The 26,283-nt window shown below is 39.8% G+C and overlaps 1 protein-coding gene across 2 annotated transcripts; it reads left to right on the plus strand.

Annotated features, from left to right (window-relative positions):
* On the plus strand, positions 1 to 24,391 carry RB195_010570 (uncharacterized protein; the record flags this gene model as incomplete). Of its 2 annotated transcripts, XM_064191645.1 has the most annotated exons (29): positions 6,835 to 6,875; positions 7,196 to 7,276; positions 7,423 to 7,473; positions 7,605 to 7,676; positions 7,771 to 7,863; positions 8,138 to 8,282; positions 8,339 to 8,393; positions 8,520 to 8,569; positions 10,485 to 11,129; positions 11,184 to 11,268; positions 12,138 to 12,328; positions 12,386 to 12,483; positions 13,986 to 14,118; positions 15,041 to 15,094; positions 15,149 to 15,313; positions 15,593 to 15,745; positions 15,832 to 15,960; positions 16,026 to 16,205; positions 17,080 to 17,147; positions 17,230 to 17,333; positions 17,442 to 17,509; positions 17,588 to 17,761; positions 17,854 to 18,003; positions 19,534 to 19,671; positions 21,291 to 21,365; positions 21,423 to 21,509; positions 22,084 to 22,164; positions 22,230 to 22,400; positions 23,909 to 24,391. In XM_064191645.1, 29 exons carry the CDS (start codon positions 6,835 to 6,837, stop codon positions 24,389 to 24,391), a joined length of 4,020 nt encoding a protein of 1,339 aa, XP_064049228.1. The 2 variants fall into 2 exon arrangements, with proteins under 2 accessions (XP_064049227.1, XP_064049228.1); XM_064191644.1 differs by lacking the exons at positions 6,835 to 6,875; positions 7,771 to 7,863; positions 15,149 to 15,313; positions 17,854 to 18,003 and adding exons at positions 1 to 107; positions 16,598 to 16,677 and having other exon boundaries at positions 15,041 to 15,121; positions 16,026 to 16,215.
* Positions 24,392 to 26,283: the final 1,892 nt, after the last annotated feature.

Consider the following 26,283-nt stretch of genomic DNA (forward strand, 5'->3'; position numbering starts at 1 on the left):
ATGATTGTGACGCTTAATAGGGTAGATCTTGCGTTAGTCGCTGGTGCAAAAAGAGGGCAAACAAATCTTGTGCTTTCATTGGAGGAACTGATAGATCAAGGAAAAGGGTTAGTAATACTGCTGATTAGGAAATAATAATGATAGAGTGACTACCAATTTCTACTTAGATGGTATCAAACAGATGAACACATGAAGACGATGTTTCTATTAGGTTGTTCGGATATAAACGAGACTTTCGACTCAAACTTTCAAACATCACAAAATTTTTTATAACAAGTCTTTATTCCAAACAATATTCTCCACAAGTATCAACAACGCTTCGCCATCGATCATGCAGGTTGTGGATGCCGTCCTAAAAAAATTTGGTTGGCTGTGAGTCGAAGTATGATGCGGTCCAAGATCGGACTTCGTCGATATTGTTGAACTTTTTCTCCGACAATCCGTGATGCATCGATCGAAATAGATAGTAGTCCGAAGGAGCCAAGTCCGGACTGTACGGTGGATGCGGAAAAACTTTCCAGCCCAACTCTCCGATTTTTTTTTCGATTTACGGACAGCTTTATTTTCATCACTCAGCTTATGAGGAACTCATTTGCCGCACCGATTTGTCTTCCCGATTGTATGTAAATGCTCGTCAATTGTGGGATTCGAACATTCGAACTCTAGGGCAAGTTTTCTTGTAGTTTGTGTCGGATCAGACTCGATCGCCTTTTTCAGTAATTCGTCGTCTACCACTTGAGGACGACGTCGGTGTTCTTCGTCTTCTAAGCTCTCATTTCCATTTTCAAAGCGTTGAAACCATTTGTAGCATTGACTTCGCGAAATCACATCTTCAATAAAATAATAATAAAACAATACATAAATAATAAATAAAAAAGTTATTTTTATGAAATAAAAAGTTTTTATGAAATAAAAAAAATATTACAGAAATCAGAAATAAACAAAAAAGAAACTAAAATATACAGAAAAACGCCAGGAACAAAATGGAACCAGAACTGTCCAAATTGCTGTTCGAAATTCGTAAAGTTTCGAAAGTCTCGTTTATATTCGAACAACCTAATATTGTTTCACTCGACAACCTCTGCTCGAAATCGTTTTAATAAAACCGTCACTCTTCTTCTACAAACTAATAAGGTAAACTTTCCTTTTTTGGCGTGTTATTCTCGAAACGACTCATCGCCATAGTGAACAACTACTCTGATGCGTTGTTGGAGCTTGTGCTATGTTCTTGAGTTTTTTTTTTGAGAACTCAGTGTAGAACGTACATATGGCTGAGAGGGAATTTCTGCTCAAATATTAGCGAACAGTTACTGAAACTGCCTCTCATTCATATAAATCCTCATCTTCAAAATTTTGGCTACTCCAACCCTGTCGTCGATCTTCCACAACGGGTGACCAATTTTTTCGCACAAATACCAGAATTATACCCTATCGTTCTAGAAGAGTTTGAATCGTTCTCGCAATCCCGAAAAATAACAGGAATCAAGCGTTGCAGACCAGCATGACTTACTTCACTTAAAGGCATCACCCCACGAATATGGAGTGGTATGGATTTCCGGTGGAGTATTCGTATACGGGATCGTAGATTATGGAGAGAAGGGTGGTTCCGTCCATTTCTTCCTAATTGTCGTAGAAAACGGCACAGAAGATACGGCTTCGAGCGTTCCAGCGCACTATTTTCCACAAGGAGTTCGATTGGAGCACGCCAGCCTTGTGCACGCGCGCATCTTCCGGGCCGTTTTTTACGGCAATTAGGAAAAAGTGGACGGAATCACACCCCTCTCCATAATCTACTATCCCGTGTACAAATACTCCACTTGAAATCCGCACCACCTCAGATTCGTGGTATGCTGCCTTTAAACGGCGAGAAAATGTTACTGCGTAACGTTGCTATCCGAATCTTTGCCGGGATGCGTCATTCTTAGACATATCCGTGCCCTTCATGTTCGATCCTCAGATGGAGCCGTCGCTCTTCCACAACCCGCGAAACATGACGACTCGATTGAACTAGCTGCCAACGCCAAGTGTCCTCAGATCTTTTACTTTGCCATCTCCGTCAAAAGCATTCTTTTACGATCAGGAGGCCTTTTCCACTTTCAGTCTCTGGAAATCCCCAGGACAACTTGGACAAGACCATTCGATGGTCTCGCTGTAACGCGACCGAATAAGCGAAGACGGTTTTCTGTGACTACATCGGAAAACTGGACAAGATCTTGTTATTTTCCACGTATCATCCGCAAACATACAAGTAGCCTAACGGTCGTCTAGGCAGCTTTCTCCACCTGCAGTCAAGCTTTTCCATCACAGTTGACAGTTGCTGCCTAAGTCTTTGCATCTTCTCTCGGATATACTCATTCCATCCAGCGCGAATGGTCATCATAAATCTATCTCTCCTCAAGATCATCGTTTTGTTCAAGGTGATATGAGAACAGTTCGTTTTACACGTCTCATCAAATCTGATAGGGTGGGTGTGGGGCAGTCGGTTAGACGATGGCTCAAAATCGTCCTAATGCCAACCAAGCCATCCGGGATCATAAACTAGAACCAGATTTGTCTGGTATGATGAAAACATTGACTAAAAACACTCCATTTGCAGAATGGCATCAAATACTTTTTTCTCCTCTTTCTGTTCTGCTTTCAGATGGGTTGTGTACCACCTTTCATCTTGTCTGTTCTATTCTTAACACATGTCTTTTATTTTCATTCCCAAAAGGGCCAAGCATGCAAAGAGTTCTCCCTTAGTAACTGCGCGTACTGAGAACAATTCGTATCTCTTCTTCCTAAAACTCGTTCAGTTCTGCTGTTTTATGTAGAATAGCACTTCGTATATTCGAAGATGAACTTCTCTACATAATCCAAGGAATTGTACATAATACAGTCCGGTGTATATTAGTCTAGTTGAGGAAGGAGTCAGTGGGGGGGAAAGCTTAACCCAAGCTCAGGTCTAAAGGGTAGAACCTCGGTAGCCTTAGCTCAGGTCTTAGCTAGAGCTGTTAAGGTTTGCTGCTTGAGACCGAGCTGAAGTTAGTAGAGCTGGAGTCCTAAGACCTGAGCAAATAGCTTTGAAGTCAAGACATTTGAGGGTAAAGGTTAGGCTAAAGGACATTAAGGAATAAGCCATAAGATCCGAGCTCAGGTTAATGCCTGCGCTCTCCTAACTGCACTAGCAACAAGAGTTGCATGTAGTATTTCATTAGTTATAATCTGTTTAAAAAAAAACAAGACGGTAAAGCACCGCAGTCATATCCTTTTGTTATTATAAGTATCTGAATGCGCAATCGACTAGATACATTGTTGCAACGCTGAATGCATCTTGTAGGGTGGACTCCTCCCAGAAAACAGATGGATCAGGAGCACCAGACTGGTAGGTTTGCTTGATGAAGGAACTCCTTGCAGCATTACAGTAATGAAATGAGGGTGCATGAGGTGATTCTCATTAAAAATATAGAGGTAATGTGTTATTTCATCGTGTAAAGATAGTTAATCCGATGCTTCTGATACATCTATTCACTGCATTTGTGGCTGTTTTGTGTTCTCATTGTGATACTTGGAAATTACGTCTGGACGTACCGGAATAAAAGTGTAAAGGTAGATGGAACACTCTAGGTCGTGACATTGTCCGGGCGTAATTTCGCAAAGCAGTCACAAATACAGTGAACATATGTATCAGGAGCACCCGATTAACAACGTTTACACGATGAATTGACTCTTCACCGTTGTACACGTGATGAGTTTCGCTTCATGCACCTTCATTTCATTACTGTAAAGGTGTAAGGAGATGCATCGTCCTTACACCCAGTCGCGGGTAACTACTTCTTCTGCGGTATCAGAAGTGTAACCTTAGAAAAAGCTGGAAGACGAGTGCTTTACGGTGCTTCGGGAACTCTTACCATAAAACAAACGAAGAGAACATCACCATAAACTGTAATCCAAGGAAGACAAGAATTATGATCTCCGAATTTCAAAAAGTAAGGGATGAAACTGGAATTTGGGGTTTTTGATCCTTATCATGCAGCAAACGATGATCACTTCAGGTAACTGCATAGCGAGCATCTTTCACTCTTCCCTTGCCCAGTTTTCTTCTCCTTTTTCCATTTACTTTTGTATTGCTCTCCTTATTTAATTTGTATTTTCATTTCCCTTCATCTTTTGCATCATCCCTGCCCTACTTGTCCTGTTTCTCCGTTCTATTTTTATTGTTGCTCTGTCTTATTGTTTTATCTTATTCACTTGTCTTATTTGTTATGATTATTTTGTCTTGCTTCTTTGTCCTTTAAAATTGTATTTGTCTTTTCTAGCTTTTATTTCTATTTTATTCTTTTTGTCTCTGGTCCAACCTTCCTTGTTTTTATTGATGCAGCATTTTTTATATCACACGTTCACTTCATTCATGTTTGTTTGATTTTCGTGTATTTCACTGTTCCATCTTCCATTCTTTGTTCTTGTTTCTACTTTTTCACTCTTCCTTCTTAACGTTCCTCTTTTTTCACTCTGTCCTTACTTCCCATCATATAATTGTGCTTCTTACTTTGGTCCTAGTTAGATAATCCGTACTGCATGATAATCTAAATCACAATAAATCTTAAATTACAATAATATATGAGAAGAACATTGAAGCTAAGCGAACACAATTCGCATACAAAAAAAATAGTGGTTTTTAAAATGAAAGTAAAGATTCTTTTCTAGTATCTCTTTCTAACTGGAGAAAGCACTTTTCTACAAAACATCCTGAATTATACTGCTCCAACATTGGTACGAGATAATGAAAAAAGTACGAAAGAAAGCCAGTGGGGACCATGACAAAACTAGATAAGGTTTTCAGACTTTACTTGAAAAGTTCCAACTCGTAATTATTTTCAATCGACCTTGTTTTCGGCGTCTTTGCAGTCGCTTTTCAAGATTTTTTCTTCGGAAGAGCAGTTTTCTGCTACTATTCAACCACTTTTGGAGAGCGAAAAAGAAATCATTCAAATCTCTTCATTTTCGAAGTTAGGCCTAGCGCTTTTCATAGGAAGTAAACGTGCGAAATTTGCCGACATTGAACACTTTTCTGAGTAATGAATCCTAAAGTTTGGTTTAATTTCCGTTTTTTGCCTCTACGAAAGTATGACTATCCATTTGTATTTCCGAAATTTACCAGTTCCTAACCTCAAATCTCTTCTTAAAAAAACTTAGAATCAAAGCAAAGCTAATCAAAGCTATTCGGGTCTGGTGGTGCTATTATATAGAGGGAAAAATTGACAGAAAGGTGAAGAACGTAACGTCATTTTGAAGGAAATGTTGTTCGGGGCTTCATTTCTCGACGCTCTAACTTACTTTTTTCTCTTAGTAACTTTAGTTTACACGTCATAGATACTGTGAGAATCAAATGAAAGCGGCAGTGAACTTAATTATGTTGAAAGAAGTCCGCCTTTAAGAAACAAATAGAATGAAAAAAAAGAAACCAAGTAAAACAGGGATGTGAAGGACGAGAAACGGAATGGAAATTCGAAATAAATAAGTGATAATAGTAAATAAGGAGAGCAATACAAGAGTAAAAGGAAAAGCGAGGAGAAAACTGGACAAAGGAAAAGTAAAAGATGCTAGCCATACATTTACCTGAAGTAATCGTTGTTAGCTGCATGACAAGGATCAAAAACCTCAAATTACAGTTTCATTCCTTACTTTGAAATTCGGAGATCGTAATCCCTTTCTTTCTTGAATTAAGGTTTAACGTCCTCCCCATCTGTTTTATAATAAGAGTACATGAAGCACAATAGAGCGCTCATTTCCTACCTTCCTCTAAGGTTATTCCAAACAACAGAGGAAGCAGTTACCCACTATACCATTTTGAATTTCGCGGCGCGTTAACATTGGTCCAAGGAATGGAGCCTTCCGCAGCGGGTGTAAGTTTAGATACGAGGACGAGTAGCAAACTTGTTCGTCTGGTGCTCCGGATCTATCTATTTTTCTGGATGTGTAAACGGTGCTTGGTGCCCATGTTCGACTGTCTTTGAATCTCGGCATTTTAAAACTTAGTTTTTAATTGATTTTCTTGAGCTGTAGCCAAGATTGGTATCAGTGTTTGGTGCTTTTGCAAGGCCTGCAAACATCACAAAATCCGTCTGCTGATAGGAAATTTCCACAAATGCTGCCTTTTAACAAATTCGGCAGCGACTGAATATTAGATGCCATAGAAATGTTAAGTCATAGGAAGAATGTGCTCCTCAGAATGCAACGATGAAACCTCACATCAAGCTCCTTGAAAAACAGCCACCAAAATAACCATGGAACTGGCAGTTCACCCTTATTTAGTGACGCAGCTTTCGAAATACTACCTATTTTCGCAGTAAAACGAGAGAAATCCAGCCATTCCTAGATAGTTCTTCAATGCACCAAGGAGGTCCTGTTGAGGGGAATCAGTTTAAATTCGAACGGTAGCTCCATCATTTTCCTGAACACAGCAAATGTAAGCGAGTTCAACCAGGATGCTCTAATACAAACGCAATGCTGGCAAGTGGCGCACACAGCAGCGTCGCTTCGCGATCAATCAGGAATTCGTCGCGCGATCCTCAACACCGGCATCGAGCATTGGCTATTTAGTCATGATCCATTTCGAGATACTTGACTGTTTTTAGATTGATTATTCCACTTTAACACTGCATTCTTTACTTACTGATGAAATATCTGGCTTGTAGCTTCTTTCTGCTAACTGTTTGCGATTTAGTACAAGCTCCGTGTCACTGGGATGTCACTTCTATGTAACTTCGAAATTCTTTGCTTATTGACCATATGCATTGATGTGTATCCAACTATTCTCGTTTCTTTCTCAGGCGAACCAAAAACACACAATCCATGCGGGACACAAGGAGTGGACCACCGCGAAAAGTAGTGAGGTAGGAGATACTTTCACTTCAGTTTTGTGCATATGATCTCTCTGGATCTCTCTAGTGATCGACATACGTTGGCAAATTTCGCTCGTTTTATCGTGATGAGTGATATTTCTAAATCACAGGAATTAGCTGTATGAAGCATCAGTTATTCCGGCTATTTTCCTTGTCGTTTTCTTGTGAACAAACTGCGAACGACTTCTTGTTGTTGCATTGTAGAGCATTTTTCTTGACTCCAACATCTTAGTAACATCTGCTGTATTTGAGAGTTCCTTGACGTACACAAACGTTTTACGCGTTTCATTGATTGATTGATTCGCATTCAGGAGCTCACAGCCGTCAACGTCTGCTGAATCTGAAAATTTCTCCTCTAAGGAGGGTAATCAGCAGTCACAACAGAGACAAAGGTAAAGATTCACAACTGACAAAGTTTGCACGCAGTGATTGGTGCCGATCTATTTCTCATTCTTTATTTGTTTGCTTTTTTGTAGCGATTTGTACAGTAATAAAACAAAATGCGTTTTTCTCCTTCTTGTTTTGTTTTCTTTTCCAGAAGTGGGAAATCCGGCGGTGAAGATGTTGATTCATCTGTTTCTGTTCAATGGTATGTCTCGTTTTTCATTTCCAAACATCTCAAAGAAACACAGGTTTTACGTAAAATGCATATGTTGGCTCTATCTTTCAGTTGAACATTATCTCCTCATTTTATCTTGTTATGTATATTTTTTAATCAAGGGAAACGAGGCGATCTTCACGGAACAAGCAGGAAAGGCAGTCTGTTGTCAAAGAAGAGGAACTACCGTTCAGGTGAAGATTCAGGCTTTGATTTTGAGTGTACATAAGTCTCCTTCGATATTTACTATCCACATTCTGCATGACATCTGCGCAGGTGGCTTTGCAGGAATACGAAATTGTCCAGGAAAGATGTTTCTCGTCCAGTTGAGAGTGTTTCTTCATCGCAGTCGCTAAACCCGGACGAGAGCGCCCTGACAGAGTATGCTGCTAGATTTTTTTTACCAAGTTTAATTTGAATATTATGGTTTTAAGCACATTTTGGTAGAATCCAGATATATTCCAAAATTAAAAGGGTAGACATAAATCAGAAAGGAGTCATTGCCCATTTCCATATTCAACTTTGCAGTTGGAGTCGATTTGGCTAGAGCTTGCAAATAGTTTTGAAAAAGTGCACACGTGGACCTTCCTATCCTTTTATGTTATAATTATTTTCGATGTAACTGAAGACAGGTGTTTGTTGCTTCTTGTTTTAGGGTCACAGAACCTAATTCCCCTGCCTCCCTCCTCTCTGGTTTGCGGAGGTCAACGAGAGAGCCAAGGCCGAAACGAACATTGAGTCCAACGCCTACGAGTCCTAAGCGCCGTGCACGTATAAAGAGGCCTAGTTTGGCACCCTCGGTCATTTCTTTGCTTTCCTTTGCTCTTACTGATCTGGAATATATTGTGCTATTCAGGATTGCGACATGAGACAAGCCGAAACAAAGAACGTCGACATCGTAACAATTGAAGGTTGGTTGTCATTATTGTTCCCTTCTTTTATGTCCAAACTTTTTCCTACATTTGGCTTTAACTGGTGGTCTCTTGGTGTACTTGCTTCGATCAACTGACCAGAGTCTTTAATATCATTTGTTGAAGGTGAAAGACGTGCGGATCTAACTGATGCACGTGGTCCCCAACTGTTAGTGGTTAGTTTTTCATCTTTTACGCATTTCGTTAATGTAATGTAATGTTTCATTAATTATATTCCATCAATGTAATGTAATGTGCGCAAACTCGACTTTCAGCACTTAATAAGTGGTATGATTTATTGTACACGTTTATTTTTTTACGTTTCACTTGTTTTTCTTTACTATTACCTTAAGATCCTTCCGTCCATCGTTAGAATCTATTCGGGGCGTTATGAAGCATTTTTTCTTTATAAAAATGGTAACTATTTATTGCAGTTCTATTGGAGGTACTGTGGTATGCAATTGCAGGTTCAGAAATAATAACTTGTTATGAGAACAAACTAATTGAAGCTACGTTCAAGATTGTTGCGAAGATCTCGTCTTTATCGGCGTTTGGATGGCCAAAGATGCCAGTAATGTACCCCACCAAACACTTCAATCACATATCACAACTGTGGGAAAAGATAGTGTTGACTCAAGACTCGCACACGCATCAAGGAAAAATCTTTGATCATAATTTACGGGGCATTACTTCATTAGTATTTTCCACTTGACTTTCTGGAAAGGTTTAAGACCAAGTGACGAGTTGTGTATCATATTGCGTGCAGGTCGTGTGGTGACAGTTAGGAGAAACGGGACGTCCCCTGTGTATTGGGTCGAGGAACACGTACTCACTCACCTCACTCATAGCGTGCCGTAAAATATGTCATCAAAACTTCGAAATGAAGATAGAGGTTACTATACTATCTTTCGAGTCCGAGTTTATAGCACGGGGAACATTAGAGGCATTTAGCGGATAACCGCTGAAAGTCTAAAAATCAACAGGAAGGATGAGTACTTCGCGATCACAAACGAACTATCCCCATATCAGGATCTGTGCGGGTTTTGATCTACCGGGCGGGCCGTCAAGCCCTATAAAAAACCGTCGTGATTCATAATTGTGGGACGTGGTGGTCTATTCCGTTACCGTATTCAACAAATGAGGGAAGCAGTAGCCGATGTGTTTTTCGTTGAGTACGCTAATCGTTTGGATGCCTTTTGTAGGTCACGAAGCGCTTGACAAGATAAATTACTGATGGCTTTGACTTTTCCAGGCTCTAACTCTCTGAAAGTGACAACTCCGTAACGTTAGCTGTTGATAAAGATCATTACCAATCTTGCCCTCAGCTCAAGCAAATCAGTATGAAAGCTACGGATTCAAATAACGACCGCTGAGAAATAAGCTAAGAAATAATGCCAGTTTATATGGAACTTTGAAAGGAAACCACATTATAGACCTCTATGCAGCTTTAGTGGACACATCTTGCATTTCATTTTTGCTCGTTGATATTGCTGATTTCCATTCCAGGTTGCGTTGTATGACAGTCACGAGGTGTTTGGCGAAATTAATAGAATTGTGCCTACTGACCATAGTTTAGCCGTATGAATGTAGTCGATCTAGCGAATTCCACTATTAGTTCGCCCGCCGATCCCGACAATCCTTCACCCTCTCCCGCATTGTTACTCTGGCTTCGCACGTCCATCCATTGTGCTGTACGCATCTATCGGTTGAAGCGACGAATCTGTTAATCTGCTGCGAGTGCATAGCCAAAGCTAACTGCAAGAAACTAATTTAATTAATGTCCACCCAAGTTAAAATGAGTTTATGGGACGACAGACCTTATGTCCACTCATCATACTGATGCGTTTATAATGCGTCTTTTGGACCTGCCTACGTAAGTCACAATCTGTGGAGATTTTCATATGATAAGCTGTAATCTTGATTGCTTCGGTCTGACGAAGTTGTTCGTTACAGCTATGGACCGGTTTTTGCATTGATTAATAAGATCTCATGCTCAACTATATTGAACTACTTCTGCCATGTTTGTTGTATCTTGTTTTCTTCTTTCTAGACAAAGCATTATTTTCGCGATGTAAATGGGATGCATTTCAGGGATGTGGAAACCCATATCAAGTTTTTACGAAGTTCAAACATCTTGAAGAAGATTCTTTCATAGCAAGCGACCCCACTGTTGCTGATGATGACATGGAGAACGATCTGGTTGACATACAGCCATTCGATTCGGGAGATACTATCAACGAAGTATTTATGAACGCCAATTTCACAGGACGTCGACATAATGAAGGCTCAGTTGAAGTGAGCGTCCTAGCACTTCCGCAGCAGATGGAAAACATCGAACATTCTGCCAAATTTGCGAACCAGCACTCAGGTGCTGCTCAGTATGGTCTCTCTGCTAATGGGGAGCGAATTTCTGAAAGTAGCTCCCAGAACCTTCGCAGTTCTCAAGAGACAAAAGTGGAAGTTTCCTCCAAAGACAACACACATAATCATGTGAGCCCCTCAGGGGCTAGGTCTAAGGGAATAAGAATGGAGGAATCTTCGGCAATCCAGAGAACTGTAAATGATTTTGACGCGGCCAACGGAACTGAGCTTGCTGCCGAGGACAGTAGCCAAATGGAACCACCTGTTTTGGATGGGCCTATACTAGGTTCACCCCCGTGTGACTTCAAACCTACAGTGGATTTACCTCCTACACTCATGGCTGATGGAGTTGTTAGTAAAGACACTCCAAAACCGGTGGGTAGTATTGAAAAACACTTTTCATTTTTGGGAATATTTGGTTCATTACAGGTGCATTATGTCGTTGGAGAGATTTACAGGGTTCACACTCCCGGTGGGACTGAGCAAGAAGTGCAGTTGGCTTTGATGGATGATGGTCAGTAGTCTATATTTTGCACACAGTTTCTTCAGAGGAGGATATATGATAAACTGATACTGAACAACCAATGCAAATTATCTCTTTTAATCTCTTCTCGTTTTAATTTTTTTTATCATTCCAATTCCGCTTCAAAAGAGCGTGCTTCTGCGCTCACTTTGCGGCGTATCAGCCAACTTGTATTCTGGCGAGGTAGTACAGGTGAATTTCGGCATGGAACAATTTCCTCCATCGTTGACAAACTTTATTCTTTTTTTTCATGTTCAGAGTAGCGGAACCTACTGGGAGTCTTCCTTGTAGAGAATGTAATGCCGGATATTTTGGCAGGCGAACTATGGACGATGAGTCCTCCTCTATCCAGTTACATGTGTTTAGGCCAACACAACTGCCCAAGTTTAATGGTAGATGGTAGAATTTGCAAAAGCAAAAGTAAAACTAAGAATCTAGGCAGGAGAATCATGAATGACACTTTCTCTCCTCATCGCCTCATTGATTTGGGACACCGTTATATTTCTTTTTTTTATGTTCAAGCTTTGAGTTTGTGTAGCTCATGGGTAATTTCATTTGACTCTTAAGTTTACCTTCAATCCGATATCTTGATATAAAGAGCAAGCTTTTTTGATCATTCCGTCTCCTCGCTTAATTGTTTAAAGTTAGGGGCACCTATTCATTGCTTTGCGCCTGTACGTGGAAATTCGCGTACACAGACGGACAATTCAGTGCTTTACAGTAGTATTCCTCGAGTAAATGTCACACTCCCAAAACCAAGCTTCGAAGGTGTCCTTTTTCAGCTTTTTAGCTTTATTAATCTTCTGGGCACCTCTGAACTTTTACTATTCATCTTTTTTGATGGCAACCAATTCTTTCAGGATCGGAAGCATTGGTGAATGCAAGTGGTGAAATAGTTGACATGACTCCTGAAGATACATATGCAGCGATCGACATATGTGACATCGAATTCAATTTCCTTGATGACAAGAATGTTGTTTGCGGTCTTTGTGGGGAGGTAGTGCAATATTTGACTCTCTTCACTGGCCATCTTGCCCGTGTTCATCCTGAGGTATTTATGCTATCGCCTTACACACTCCTTTAATTCCTCGAACCAAAGCTACTTTAGATGTTGGAACCGGATATGATGATTGGTGATTTGACTTATGTCGATTACTTGAAATCAAAATTGGAAAACGACAGAAAGAATATACAGAACGGATTCAAGTAAGTAGGCGTTCTGCATTTCTTGTTCAGCGAGTCGAGTTACAAGTTGAAAACAGAGATCAGGGCGGAATGAGTCAATTCCCAGAATTCCCTCTTCTTGTCAATGTTATTTTGATTGATGTTTCCTCCAGATCGGACATAAATGCAGTGTAGAATGATATTCAGTCAGGACTCAGTTCTTTGGAACTGTCGTTTCTGGAAATGTTGAAGTATTAGACGAACCTTCATTTTCTTGTTCCAACACATACTGACATAGAGTTATGTATTATGTAAGACGCTTACTCTAAGCAGTCTGATGTGAACATCACCATCATACTGAAGAAATGTCTTACGTAAGACAGAGTAAATAGCTAACTGCTTTTCAAAGACAGCATGTGCGGAATTTTCCGTTCTCCACTTGGAAGTAAACTCCAGGACTTGGTTTGCAAGCATCACAGCAAATGGTCCACACAAATCCGGAAAATAGATAAGTCGGGAGAAACATAGTACTCAGTTTGGCCGACGAAACATCATCTCGATTAACGGAATGAAACCGGTCAAGGTGGATTTCATTACTCGTGCCAGTGTAAAAATTTGCTTTTTTTTTTGATAATTTCGCCTCTAATCCATCTCACATAGTTTTGATCTTCGACAGTAAAGGATCGCTCCGTCTGAATTGATCAATCGGCTGCTTCTGATATCCTTCTTTTGTTTTCGTGTTGTTCTGACAGTCACGATGGACGGAAGATGTAGGAAACGCGGAGGCATCAATTTTGAAGTATACTATTGCAGTAGTACATCTGATGATGCTAAAGTTATGGAACTTTTTTTCTTATGAACTTTGCTTACCCTTCTTACAATGGCCGTTCGAATCTTTGCCCAACGCTCAAAGCCGATGTTGGAATAGTCTGACTGACTTTGGGAGCAAACGCACCAATCCTACGCAGTCTTCTCTTATTGAGTCTAAACTCCTCAAGTATCCTGTGTATACTATTTTACGCCTGCCTTGCTCAGAAATCAAGAGCCTCCGCGTATGGTGCTGGCGTACCTAGAGACTATCTAAAAGACATACGTGACAGAATAAGCCAGTTTTAATAGATTGATAATTGCAAAAATGATGATGATGAAAACGATAGTGGTGATGTACGCGCATCTAGCGCTGGAAGGGAAGAAAGAAAGACTAGTGAGTATGAGAAGAGAAGGCGTTATACTACGAAGAGAGAATGAATGAGTAAAGAAACAAATGTCACTTCTAAAACCCTAAAATCTTCTAAGAGATGTAACTGCAGAAATTTGCTATTGACTAAGGGGATGATACATGTGCATTCCGTCCTACTTACTCATTGTTCATCGTACAGGTTTATCAAGCGTTACTTGATAAACAGTATCAAACTTCGGCAGTTCAGGGGAGTACAACTTCAACAAGATCGTTGACGTGGGAATAGTCACTGTTAGATCTTCATCTAGTTGTGGGGTAGAATACTCCTACGTTGTGTAATTGTATGAACTATCGTATGTTTAAGGTTCGCGAAACAGGCAATGTTTCGAAGGACTCCTCGTAAAGTCAGTCAAATACGCATTAATCCATCCGAAATGACGATGCCACAACTTGAAATAGCGCTGAAGAAAAAGCTTCTGGAAAAAATGGGACGACGAGTTAGTTTTTTTCTTCTTACAATGTCAATGTCAGATTGCGATCACTATGCTTTTAGTAGTATCCTTGTTAGCATCTTAACAACTTATTCATTTGCGCTACCATACTAACCAAAACTTTAGATGCAAAAATAGACGATTTTCTTTGCTCAAGAATCAAGGTTCACTGCTGTAATCGCTTTATTTGTTACGTTCGAAAAAGCACAAATCTGTTTTTTTTTTGTGGTGCCAAACTCCGCTGTGGCCCAAAACACCTATGTATCATTCTTTCTTTGTGCTGCATGTTTTTCTTTTTGAACGGTCGTGATTTACAAGTGAAAGAAAAGAACGCCGTACTGCGGTAGTAAAGGGAATATTTAAGTGTGTGGTCATTCATATTGAGGTGTTTTACCTTTCTTCCGGCTGCAGTGGATGAATTTCTAACTGTTAATTGTGACAAACTGAAAACGTCCGGTAACGAACCAAAAACAAGGAAGAAAATAAGGCTTCTCTACTGTTGTGACACTGAATATTCTTATTACCAAGAGGTAAGGATAGAGACAGGAAAATAGGGTGAATGAGAAAGGCAAACAAACAGGCGTAGCGAGAGAAAAGCGGAAGGGGGTCCAGACCCATGTAAAGTTGGTTTAAAAGTTTTGCCGTGCCATGTTGAAGGATAGGAGTGCGTAGTGATTGTTTTGATCGGTATCTGACCAAATGCAGGCCGCCACCGCTTGCCTCGGGTCATGTTGGCTGGTGTATGTCTAGCGCCCTGTTTGAAAAAAAAAAAACCTACGAAAACTGCTTACGAGGATATCACCTAGAATGAAACAACATAAAACTGATGCGCACATATGTGTATCAGTGGTGCCATGTACTCTTTTTTCTTCACTTTTGGTTTTGTTACCCTCCTGACTTCTTTTCTCATTCATGTCGTGCTCTCCAGGTCAGTGTCTCCCTTGTAGACAAGGAGCACGTTAAATGTGGCATCTGCAACTCTGTGATATCCATAAATAAAAAATTTGAGGTAAGCTTTATCTAATTTTTTTAAAAGTCGTTCCACTACTCTTCTTTGAATTATCACTCTATCATTGTTTTTTTTTCGATCGTACACGTTGTTCGCCATTTCAATGCATGGCATCCGACGAATCATCAATGTGCAGGACAATGGCCGAAAAGAACGCAAAGGCCCGGGGTAGGCAAACCCCTTTCTAAGCAGGTACTTATTGAAAATGAAATTCTGTTTTATTTCATTTTGTTTTCTGCACTCGCTGATGCAGTCATTGCGTTATGTGTTTAGAAATTAGCAAATTTCTTCTCTCAAAATTTCTTTAATATCTTGTGGGTTTAGCGCTATTCGTATAATTGTCGTTTAATTTTGCATCTTGACTATCTTGTATTTAGAGCGTCTTTGTTAAAATATTTACTAGGTTTGTCAATATTCAACGGTTCTAATCCCTTGCTCACCAATAATAACTTCGTTTCCCGTTGCTTCTAGGATTTTGCTGTAATTGACTTGTCCCATACGCAACCTGATAACCTACAATGCATATGGTGCGGTATGTTCATCGACGCTACAACCATAGCTGTACATTTCACGGATTGTCATCCTGGGGACGTCGAAGTTCCGAAGTGTCTTCTTTGCATTCAGGTATCCGTGCATCTTCGATTTTGTTTCTGGCTTCGCTATAGATTTGAATTCGACTCAGTAATTTGTTAAAGCTTTCATTTTTCTAGGAATTGGTTATTAACGCGCGAGTAATAGAGAAGTTTGGGTCTGATTTCGACATTGTTCTACAGGATGAATTTCATATAAAAGTAGGGAAATTGAATAAGTTATTCACGTCGGAGTCACTTATGGATACTGTAAGATTTTTCATTTTTCTTGGGACTTTGTTTTTCTTTAATTATTGTGCATGACTATATTTCAGGCAATTGAAAATTACCTGGAATCTTTGAATGGAAAACGAAAAAGGGCACCTATAACGGTAGAACGACGAGTTTTTGAAGGAGATTCTATAGTTGTACAAACTACCGCTATCCCTGGCGAGGAGGATTCGTTGAACGATCTAGATCCGGACGCTGAGCAACAACTACCACGGAAAACGAATGCGAGTTTAAGTGGTTTCTTCTGATTAAAAATGCAGGAGATGTTAAATCATCTTCAATGAATCGATGATTCAGGAAAATATCAACGCATATCGAGGTATTAGCTGCCCCATTTTTCTTGTTTGTTTTGGCTGTAGCATTGCGAAACCGAAAATTCTTGACGAACATGTTTCGAGAGTAAAATCTGCATTCATGCCTGCCACTAAACTTTATATTTATATGTAATACAATGGGAAGTTACTATGGGCGCTCCGTAATGTTCACCATAATAATGTTCCCCTTATAAGTGGCACGACCGTAAGCTGTACTAGGAGTTTTACGTCTAGTTCAAAAAAAAAATCTGACTTCTTAACATCGAGAAAATAAAGATTAAACATAAATTTAATGACTTCAGTTGATCTGATTGTTGATAAAGGGATTGTGAATCAGAAAGGTCAGATCATCGGCCTATTCAGACTAGTTACCGTAAATGCGGTAGTCGGAGCCGGTACTCCAACCCGTTTCACTTGTAGATGGTTGGCAAAAGGACTCCTTCATTTTTGGACGGTTTTCGCAGGGGCCTCGTCACTTTTGGACTTTTGGAAGGGATGCTCATCAGTTGAGCCGCACACCATGAACTAGACCTTCACCTGAGGCCCCATCCTATCGCACCTATACTAGTGACCTAATGTTGTGAGTTATTGTGTGTTGTGTAGGAGTTATTGTGTGGTATTTTCACTACGTGATCTGCGAGATATCGCATAGTGATAATTTCTTTTCAAATAAGTTGATAAAGAGGAGAAGAATCATTATCAAGCAATAAATTAGTGTTTACGCACAGTGAAAACATGAGGGGTTTAGTTCCGTGAATGTTATTTGCAATGCAAGTGTTTTTAGACGAATAGTCGTCAGATTTTCGGCAAACATAACAAACCAAAGCGGAGTATGGTGCAGCCGATCTATCGGTGAGATAAGTGCTTGTAATATAATGATTCCGCTTACTTCATTGCTATATCGATTTTTTTTTAAACCGGTATATCATGTTAGGCAAGCTCCGCCTACGAATTCTGAATATGTCGAAGTTGTCAGTGACTCACATTGGAAGTGCAAGATCTGTGATGCCGATTTGTACGGTGCTGTAATATCAGCATGTTAGTTTTTTCTTTTTTCGTGCGCAACATATTCTCCGTCACACAATATATTTTCTCAAATTAGTACACGCTAAGAGACGTGATTTTTTTTTTGAGTATTTGTTCTAGGTGCGATTCGGCACTTCAAATTGAAACACCCTCAAGAGTCTGATAGTCTACAGTTTGAAGTTGTTAGAGTAAGCTTGCTCAATTCTTGTTAATCCTGTTTCTTTTTTCTCTTGATGCTTCATTTTTAGTGCTAGTACTGATTTTAGGCACGCTTGGATCGCATTAGTGATGGATGTATGGAATTTGTTCATCCACAAATGCTCGAGTGTTTGATATGCCATCTAACATACCAGCTACACAAGCCGTATAATGTTTGCCGAGGGATACGCCACTTGAAATCAAGGCACCCTGAAATAATGCCCGAATATAACGGGGAACCAGTGGGTTTTGGAAAACTTTCGTTTTTTGTTTAGTTCTCATAGATCTGACAGTTTTGTGTTGACGCATTCACAACAAAGAATTTTTAATACAGCTTCGTCGATACCGCAAAACAGGCACAGCTTTGCGCCTCGACGATGATCCAAACATTCCGAGGCGACGTAGAGAAGCACATTTGCATGGAAACAATGACTCGGATCTTCTGACCCGCATGAAATCGCAATATCCGGGGAGTTTCGATAAGGCGCGTTGTGATCTAGTATATTTTTTCTGTTGAAGCTGAAATAACTATATCCATGACAATATCCAGTGTGAAATATACCCAGCAACAAAGTACGTTTCTCATTATGAAACTAGCAGCAAACCAAACGCTATTGAAAGTACATAACGTTCGTAAAGACAAAAAGGGTCTTTCAACTTAATGGAAACGATAAGAGACTTTTGTATTTGAGAATTAATCGCTTATCCGTGTTGTTTGCTGTCCTCTATTGCTGTGTCATTGGAACAATCTAAATGCATTTTGAATGAGTATGCGGATCATCACGTGTTTCCATCCTGTTGATCTCCGACTTGCTCCAGTAATATTTCCATTCGACCATCTTCGAGAATGGCACGGCAGGTTCCTCCTTTTTGAAGAGCATATATTGTATATTATATGCAGTATATATAATATATAGTATATATTATATATTATACGTAGTATATTTTATATATACTATACATTGTGTATAGTACAGTAGTATAGCTAGTAGTAGTATAGCTGGGCTCTCGGCTGGTCCATCCATGCAGCGAACACATCACCTCATCTCGTCGGCGGTCTCCCTCGAGAGCGTTTAGCATCTCTTGGAATCCACTCTAGGTCTTTTGGTCCACTTGTTGGCGATTCTTCTCATATTGTGCCGGCCCGTCTATGCTTTGCTTTCGATATATGTTATGCTGGGTCGCGCAGACGGGTCAATGCTAAGTGTCGTGTGTGTAAGTCGGAACTGCAAAGACCAGCTAGCTGTTGTGTGCCCGGTTAAACTTCAGAAGACATCTCTCAAGCGATCTCCAAGTCCTCTCTTCTTGAAACCTCGGTATTCAACCGTCTAGGAAGCTACCCACAGCGCTTGAGAGATTTATGTTTTCTTGTTATGCCAACGAGGTATACATATGACGAAGACGACAATGCAACCGTGAACAGGTTTCTTCTTTATCGCCTTGTCATACCCCCTTCCCGATGCGTATGGTGAGGGGCGGCCCCTGCCCCTCTGCTCTCGTAATTTTTCGAGGAAAAGTTCTTTTCTAATACGTAGTCGGTATTCAGTGGGCGATGTCGTCGTCTTTGATCTTCTTGGTTTGCGCCATTATATATTCAATAGTCGCTTGCGAAGCCAGTGGACGAGCATTCTATGTACAAATCGTCGACATAGACCACTGTTCCATCAACAGTGTTTGTCCTTGGAATCCCATTCATATTGTTGCATGCTGAAATGTCAACGACGACTTGAGAGTTGCGTTTTGGAGACATTTTTCTCTACTCTTTAATCTGCGCACTTTCCCTGACCAGATTTTGATTTCTTTCACCTATGTATGAAATTTCTAGTCTCAGTTGTACTACCTCTGAATATAATAAAGTTAGTTATGAATAAGACTTGTAGATCTTTTTTGATAGGACCAACATAACTTTGTTTGCTGCAGTGGCGTCTACGCCTCTTTTTGGTAGCAACGTCAGAGACCCACATTATCCTTTCTCCGAGGAAATCTAATGTATGACTTGATGGCCATTTTTTAGGTTCAAACCATCTACGGAGCTTCTGGTGAACCAATGTATGTATTAATGGGCGGCGGAGATGATGGGGAAGAAATTATTAAGGAGAATTTGAAGACGTTGGCGGTGCCGAGGAACGAACATGGAGAGAAACAAGCTCAGGTACGGATATCTCAATTGAGATGTTATAGTATCTTTGTAGTGGGGTATACTTAAAAACCTTCATATTTTGTGTTTTTCTTTTGTCATAGTTTAAGGCGCAGTGCCCTCGATTCAAGCTTATTATTGATTCATAACTTTATTGCACCCAGAATTCGAAATTGAAGCGAACGATATAGTATAACTAATATAAGTAGTAGTAAGTATAAGTATAAGTATAACGATACAGTAGGATAATAATATCGAGCGCTTACGCATAGTTCGCAGCTGTACTGGGATCTACCATTCTCCACTCTTCAAAAATTCGATCACCGTAACATTGCTCAAATATATATATAAATATATATATATATCATATACAGATATATCTTATTTATGTTAGTGGTATATATACTACTATCAGTAGTAAAAGTAATAGTAATACAAAACGCAGAATCGGGCGTCTGACCGGTGCCAATTCCTACGGACACTTAAAGATTAAGGGGAACTCATACTTAGGTAATTGAACCAACCCATTGCACAGCCCACAGTGGGCGTTGGACGGAGGGGCTAAGCAACTTGTTCAACCGTACTGTTGTGGGAAGTGATGAGAATCTATTCGAAAATTCGATGATGAGGAACCAGGAAATGTTGTACCTGATAGTAATTATCACTGATAATTACTACTAATTACTAGTTCCCTTACTAGTAATACTAATAGTACGAGTGTAATTACTAGTTTCCATTGATACATATATATTTCAATGCGTAATAAATAGGGTTTAGATAAGTGTAAGTAAATAAATAAAACAATCGTGGCACATCTTGTGGAACTCAGAGCAGCGGCTGTGCTCTTTATGTTTTACTTCATTTCATTATTCATAGTTTGAGGCAGTGCGGTTTACCCTCATCGAAACATCGCGTTTATGAAGTGGTCGGGAACCTTTTTAGTGCAACATTTCTAATATCAATATAAATATCAATAATATGAAGAATATCAGCACATTTGCATGCTTACTGGATCAAGAGCGCAGCTAAGGTTTCGATTTTTTCCTTCTTTATGAAATCTCGTGAAAAAAGCACGACGTTACTTTAAAAAAAAATCCAAGAAAGATGATTCTGATAATATGGAATCCACTTGTTCTTGTGGCTTAAAGGCATCACCCCACGAATCTGAGGTGATGCGGATTTCAGGCGGAGTATTCGTATATGGGATCGTAGATTATGGAGTGGGAGATGATGCCGTCTATTTCTTCCTAATTGCCGTAAAAGACGGCCCGGAAGATACGGCTTCGGGCGTTCCGGCGCACTATTTTCCACAAGAAATTCGATTGGAGCGCGAGTGTATTATGAGTGTATCTGGAAACATTTATTAGTTCCAGGATTTTTATGCCAAGTAGAACTAACTTTCGAATCATGACAAGAAGAGTTTCATTGAGCATTGAGAAACAGAAAAATTTCGCATATCTATCCTTCTGCTACGTAGTGTAAAATGACACTGACTTCAGTGCTAGAGGGGTGTTTGTCAAATAGCAAAACAATAATAAACAAATCGCTTTGCTTCTGAATTCTGCTCTTTCTAGTTGAGACCTTCTACGGTTCTTGATAAATGTTGTTGTTCAATTTCAAGTCATTTGTTGAAGGAGAACCAGGGCCAATATGCTACAGCTGATATCAAACCTGGACGGGAAGTGGTTTTCGAGCTTAGTTTTGACTATGTGAGTTTCCTTGTTTGTTTTTTGTTATCGTATTTCACCTTCTGTTACTGTTTCCAGAATAATCTCGACGCAGACGGGAAACCGCAGAAGCACCTGGTACGTGTTACCCCGAATGCTGAACCGCTTGGCCAAAGCAAAGTAAAGGTATGTACTCTTGGCTGGCTTTGAGGAAAGCCAGAACTATCTCTCACTATAAACTATAAATTCCTATAATAGTTACATTTGCCTACATAGTTTATTGCCTACATAGTCTTTCGACTTAACTTTCAACTTTTCGAACAGATGTAGTGATATTAATATTTCAACGAAAATATTAATAAGTGAAGGAAGTTACTTCGATCAAAATGGCAATGGCAAAAAATGGGGATCGCAGATAGCGATCCACTTGTATGTCATGAATGTTGAGGTGTTTAAAGTCCTCCTTTCCGAGATCTGGTCAGGTTCGTTCAAGTCGGATAGTTCCTATGAGGTTATTAAGAACGTGCTTGTTTTGGAGTGTTGAGAGTTGTTTGACGCTCTCAAAATTTTTGCGGAAATAATGTAGTTCGTGATCTTACAGTTAATTAACCAACTAACTGAACTTGATATCGATAGTTTATCTCTGAACAGTCCCTCCTTGTTTGAAAAAACGTCATTATCGTTTCTTTATTTCTCTACCACATTCTGGCTTGCTTGAACTTTCTTATTTTGTCCTAAAAGGGCTAATGTGTTAATTTAGCCAAACCCAAATCCGCACCGCTCGCTCTTCGATGAAAACGAGCGTGATGATATCACCGAAGTCACATCTGATCGAAATGAAGTACGGTACAGCTACATTTATCTATGTATCAGTAAGAGGTTTGTTGATAGTTGACTTCGTTACAGGCGAATGAAGTGTTCTTTGGTGATGTTGACCATGCAGATGAAAGTGCTGGCGAAGAAACATCTACTGTTATGCTTGGTGACGTTCTATTCATTGATGCGGATGGAAATGAAATTATTCAAAGAACTACGTCTCTTCCGGATGGTTCCATCCAGCAACAGTACTTAGGCCAGGTTCGTTGAATTTCTTCGACATCACCATTGGATTGTGGCGTTCGAATTTCCTCAATAATTTCTCCTCTGCTGAGAAATTTTTCATTGATTGTAGGCTTTCTCAGGAGCAGAACCGTACATAAAACTACTTGTTTATACCAAGTTGAGAGGCTGTATATCAGTTTTTATGGCCTGTAAACAAATCTCCGCCAATCATCCTATTTAAATCAATTTTTAAATACAAATATTGGGTTGCTCAATACTTTCTTGCTCAATGATTTATTTGTGGTAAAATGCGTTGTATGGATTCCCCTGACGAGCATATAAAAACAAGAAGCTTGCAATAATTACCCCTTATCGTAATTTGCTCAACATTACCTTGAAGCTATCCTTTGGTCAAACAACGTTTGGGCACCATTCAATTCAACGAAGGCGGCCAAGAAGTTCTGCAATCGATTCGGACATAACCAACAATTAAAATGAGAGATTCTGGAATTTTTAGCTACTACGCGAGGAGATGCGAGCTCCACGATGCCAGTAACGTGTGTTAGCCTTTTCCTACGACTCCAAATTCCAAGCGCTAGCTCCAAAAGCTGGTTTATTTTTTGCCCCACGAATAGCCAGATTGTTTGCATTTTGCATAATAAGGCGAAGTCGTGCAATATTGCGATATTTTTGGCAGTTCCTGAAAACTCACAGCAAGTCCACCATGTGCCATCTTCGGCACTTAACTTGCACTTCTTCAGAGCTAGGTGCAACCCCTGCGCGAGGACTTATTCAAGTAGTTCAGCAGTCCAAAAATGGTTTCTCAACCTTTTTCTTCACGCAGCATTTTTCCTGAAGAAGAAACGTTGAAGAAGAAGGAAATTTGTTCAATTAACGACTTGATGCTACGGCCAATGATATTCATTGTATAGTTGATGTCAATAAATTAAGAAAAAAAAAAACATGAAATGAGTAGTATTAATTTTGAAGAGGGCGAAGAAATTATTGGTTAGCTTAGTATTTCTTGATTAGCAAAGCTCCCATAAACTATCATTCACTCCTACTCCGAAATGTAGATCCATTTGTTGATTGGAACCATTTCATTGATTTCTCTCCACTTTTTTAATTCGTTTGAACACTGCTAATTCCGTGTAAACTCACCTTTTCGACCTTTTTTTTTTCAAAGAAATACTTTTCTCGTTGATATCTAAATTGGTCTGACCGAATCTATAATCATGTATGTAAGTTGTAACATGCTAGTACTGTTAAGTAAGAATTATTTTCGTTAGCCGAAAATTACAAGTGTGCATTGTACAGGCGTAATACTCTGTAAGTTGTTTTTGGTACTAATCCAACTTATATATATATATATATATATATATATATATATATATATATATATATATATATATATATATATATATATATATATATATATATAAAGAACCTAGAAGTGAGTTTGGACAAGTATATCCGCCTGTTTTTTTTTTGTGTTAATCAGTTTATCAGTTTTCTAAAGTATTAAATACACAATGCTTTTGTAGGCTGAAGATGGCTCGTTATTCTTGCTGGATGACATCGTGTCGGCAGGTTTACAGCCCTATTCGGAGGCGGTTGAGGAGGTATACGATGCCGACATCATTGACGAAAATTCAGAGTCGGTGCTTCGTGATCATTACGAGAACCGTCTCGAAAACGTCACTGGTCAACGATTTCGTGGAGGAACAGAAGTAATACACAGGGATGATTTTGATGGGAACATGATGCACCAGTCGTACAATCACGCTGCTGCTGAGCAGGACTATGCAAGTGGAAGCGGTCCTGAAGAAGACCGACCACACTACAGTCGTGAGGCTGTGGTAGGTAACGATGTTCACTACACTGAAAGCGAAGTAGTGCTAAATGAAGATGATTATGAACGAGAAGACTACAGAACAGAGCAAGATCTCGAGCAATCATCAGTTGCTAGAGAACAGAATATCGTCTCAACTGAACCTAGTGATGAAGTGCATTCCACAGCAAGATAACGTTGAAGATGTATGCCGACTGTGCGTATGTACAAACGATAGGGATTCACTTTTTTTCTGAATTTCATCCTGTGACTCTTGATATGATTGGGCACAATTCCCTCTTATCTGCAATATTTTGTCATAATCGATGACTCAGGGCTGAATTGTGGTACTTTTACACTCTTGTTCTCATAATTGTGCTCTTCAGTTATTTTTGAGTGACTGGAGGCTTGCGTGCTGCGGATGCAGCATCCTTGTAATGTTATTGTTGAGTAGTATCCATCATTCCTTGCCCACACTAGTACTAATTGTACCCTGTTTTGTGGGAAACAAGCACGACTATTGAGTTGGATTGAAGTACTGAATTTTTGTGGTGAATCTTCAGTGTTTTCTTTTCTGGGGAACTTTTCAAAAAGCAGCATGCAGCAGGTCTGGCGGTAGTTCTGCTAATCCCTTAATCAGAAGTTATCATTTTCTTTTCTTTCGTGTCTCTGTATGTTTTTGTACTTCGTCTGCCTTAAAATTGAAACACTGCTTTTTATTGTACATTTATAAGATACTAGATTTGTATATTTGCTATTTTTTCAATGCTAATCTTCCTATCATCTCGACACTCAAAGTAATAAATTCCATGAGAGATACTGCAGGACTTGTTTGTAGATTTAAGACCTGCAGTCGGTTTTTGGCACTCGGGAAACAGTGTCTAGGGAGAAATACGTGAATAAAAGAAACGATGATTGCAGAAGAGGAAGGGAATAGGTACCTTTCGGTTTGATCCTTAAAGATTGGAAAGAAACTTGTTGATCTTCCAACAACATATAGAAGTGGGCCGTCGTAGTTCATAACTACAAAAAGCTAAGTGGAAACGAGCAACCCTTCCCCCAGATCCAAAAACTTGAGAGTCAGAAGCAATCAAAACCTAAGCACTCCGCTCTTTTGGGAAAGACGTCTGAATTTTTTTCGCTCAATTCTCATAAACCATTATGAATTACATTTCGGACTTCTCCTATCAGTTGATAAGTTTCAACCTTGAGAATTCATCTCGACGCTACCTCTGAACCTATATATTCCGTTGGAGTATTTTTTCACAAGTTCTCAAGTGGAGTTTTATTTCTTTTGACATCAACGAAGTCTACATAAGCTTGAAAATGTTGATGGTTTGTTTGCAGTCTGTACCGCTAGATATGTATTTCATGTTTTGGGAAATATAATTTTCTAGCGGAGCAAACCCTTAAGAAAATTTCTCTTAGGTCACTCGGGCTGAATTTCACACTCGTGTGGTGGGGGAACGTGAGCTGACCAGAGAGGGTGTCTGAGTTAGGAGTTGATGAGAGAGGGCCAAAAATTACGTCGGCTTTAAAACACAAGGCACCAGGCATTGTTGTTATCTGTAAGCGAATACGCCCATAACCACGACAATGCAGTTTAGATAGCTTATTTGAGTTATATTAGGTGGACTGCGGACGTTGCACGACGATGGAATTCTCCGCGCTCTATCGTGTTACATGTTGCACTGAGGGGTAGGGTCGAGCGCAACCAAGGCTCTTTCTCACGTCTTTTTTTACAGAGCTAAGTAGAATTGTGCGTTACGCTCATAATCTACAATCTAATCTAACTGAAGTCCTGTATCACACGTGCGCCCTCATTGTTAGTCGATTTGGTCTAGTGAGCGCCAGTAATACTTCCATCAGTCATGGACGCGACAAGGGTTGCCCTGTGGCTCCTCTTCTTGCGAGCGACTCGAGAAGCGGTGCATAACTGTTGCAAGTTTTTTGTGGATTTCCTTCTTGTCATTTTTTGTATGCAACAAGTGTTCTCTTTTCGGTTAATGAAACTGCTATCGAAAACCATATGTGGATTCGCCATGCTACGCTCTATTACTTCGAAAAACGTTTTGATGCAACGCAGTC

Source organism: Necator americanus, chromosome III, assembly GCF_031761385.1.
Source record: "Necator americanus strain Aroian chromosome III, whole genome shotgun sequence".
Classification (NCBI taxonomy): Eukaryota; Metazoa; Nematoda; class Chromadorea; order Rhabditida; family Ancylostomatidae; genus Necator; species Necator americanus.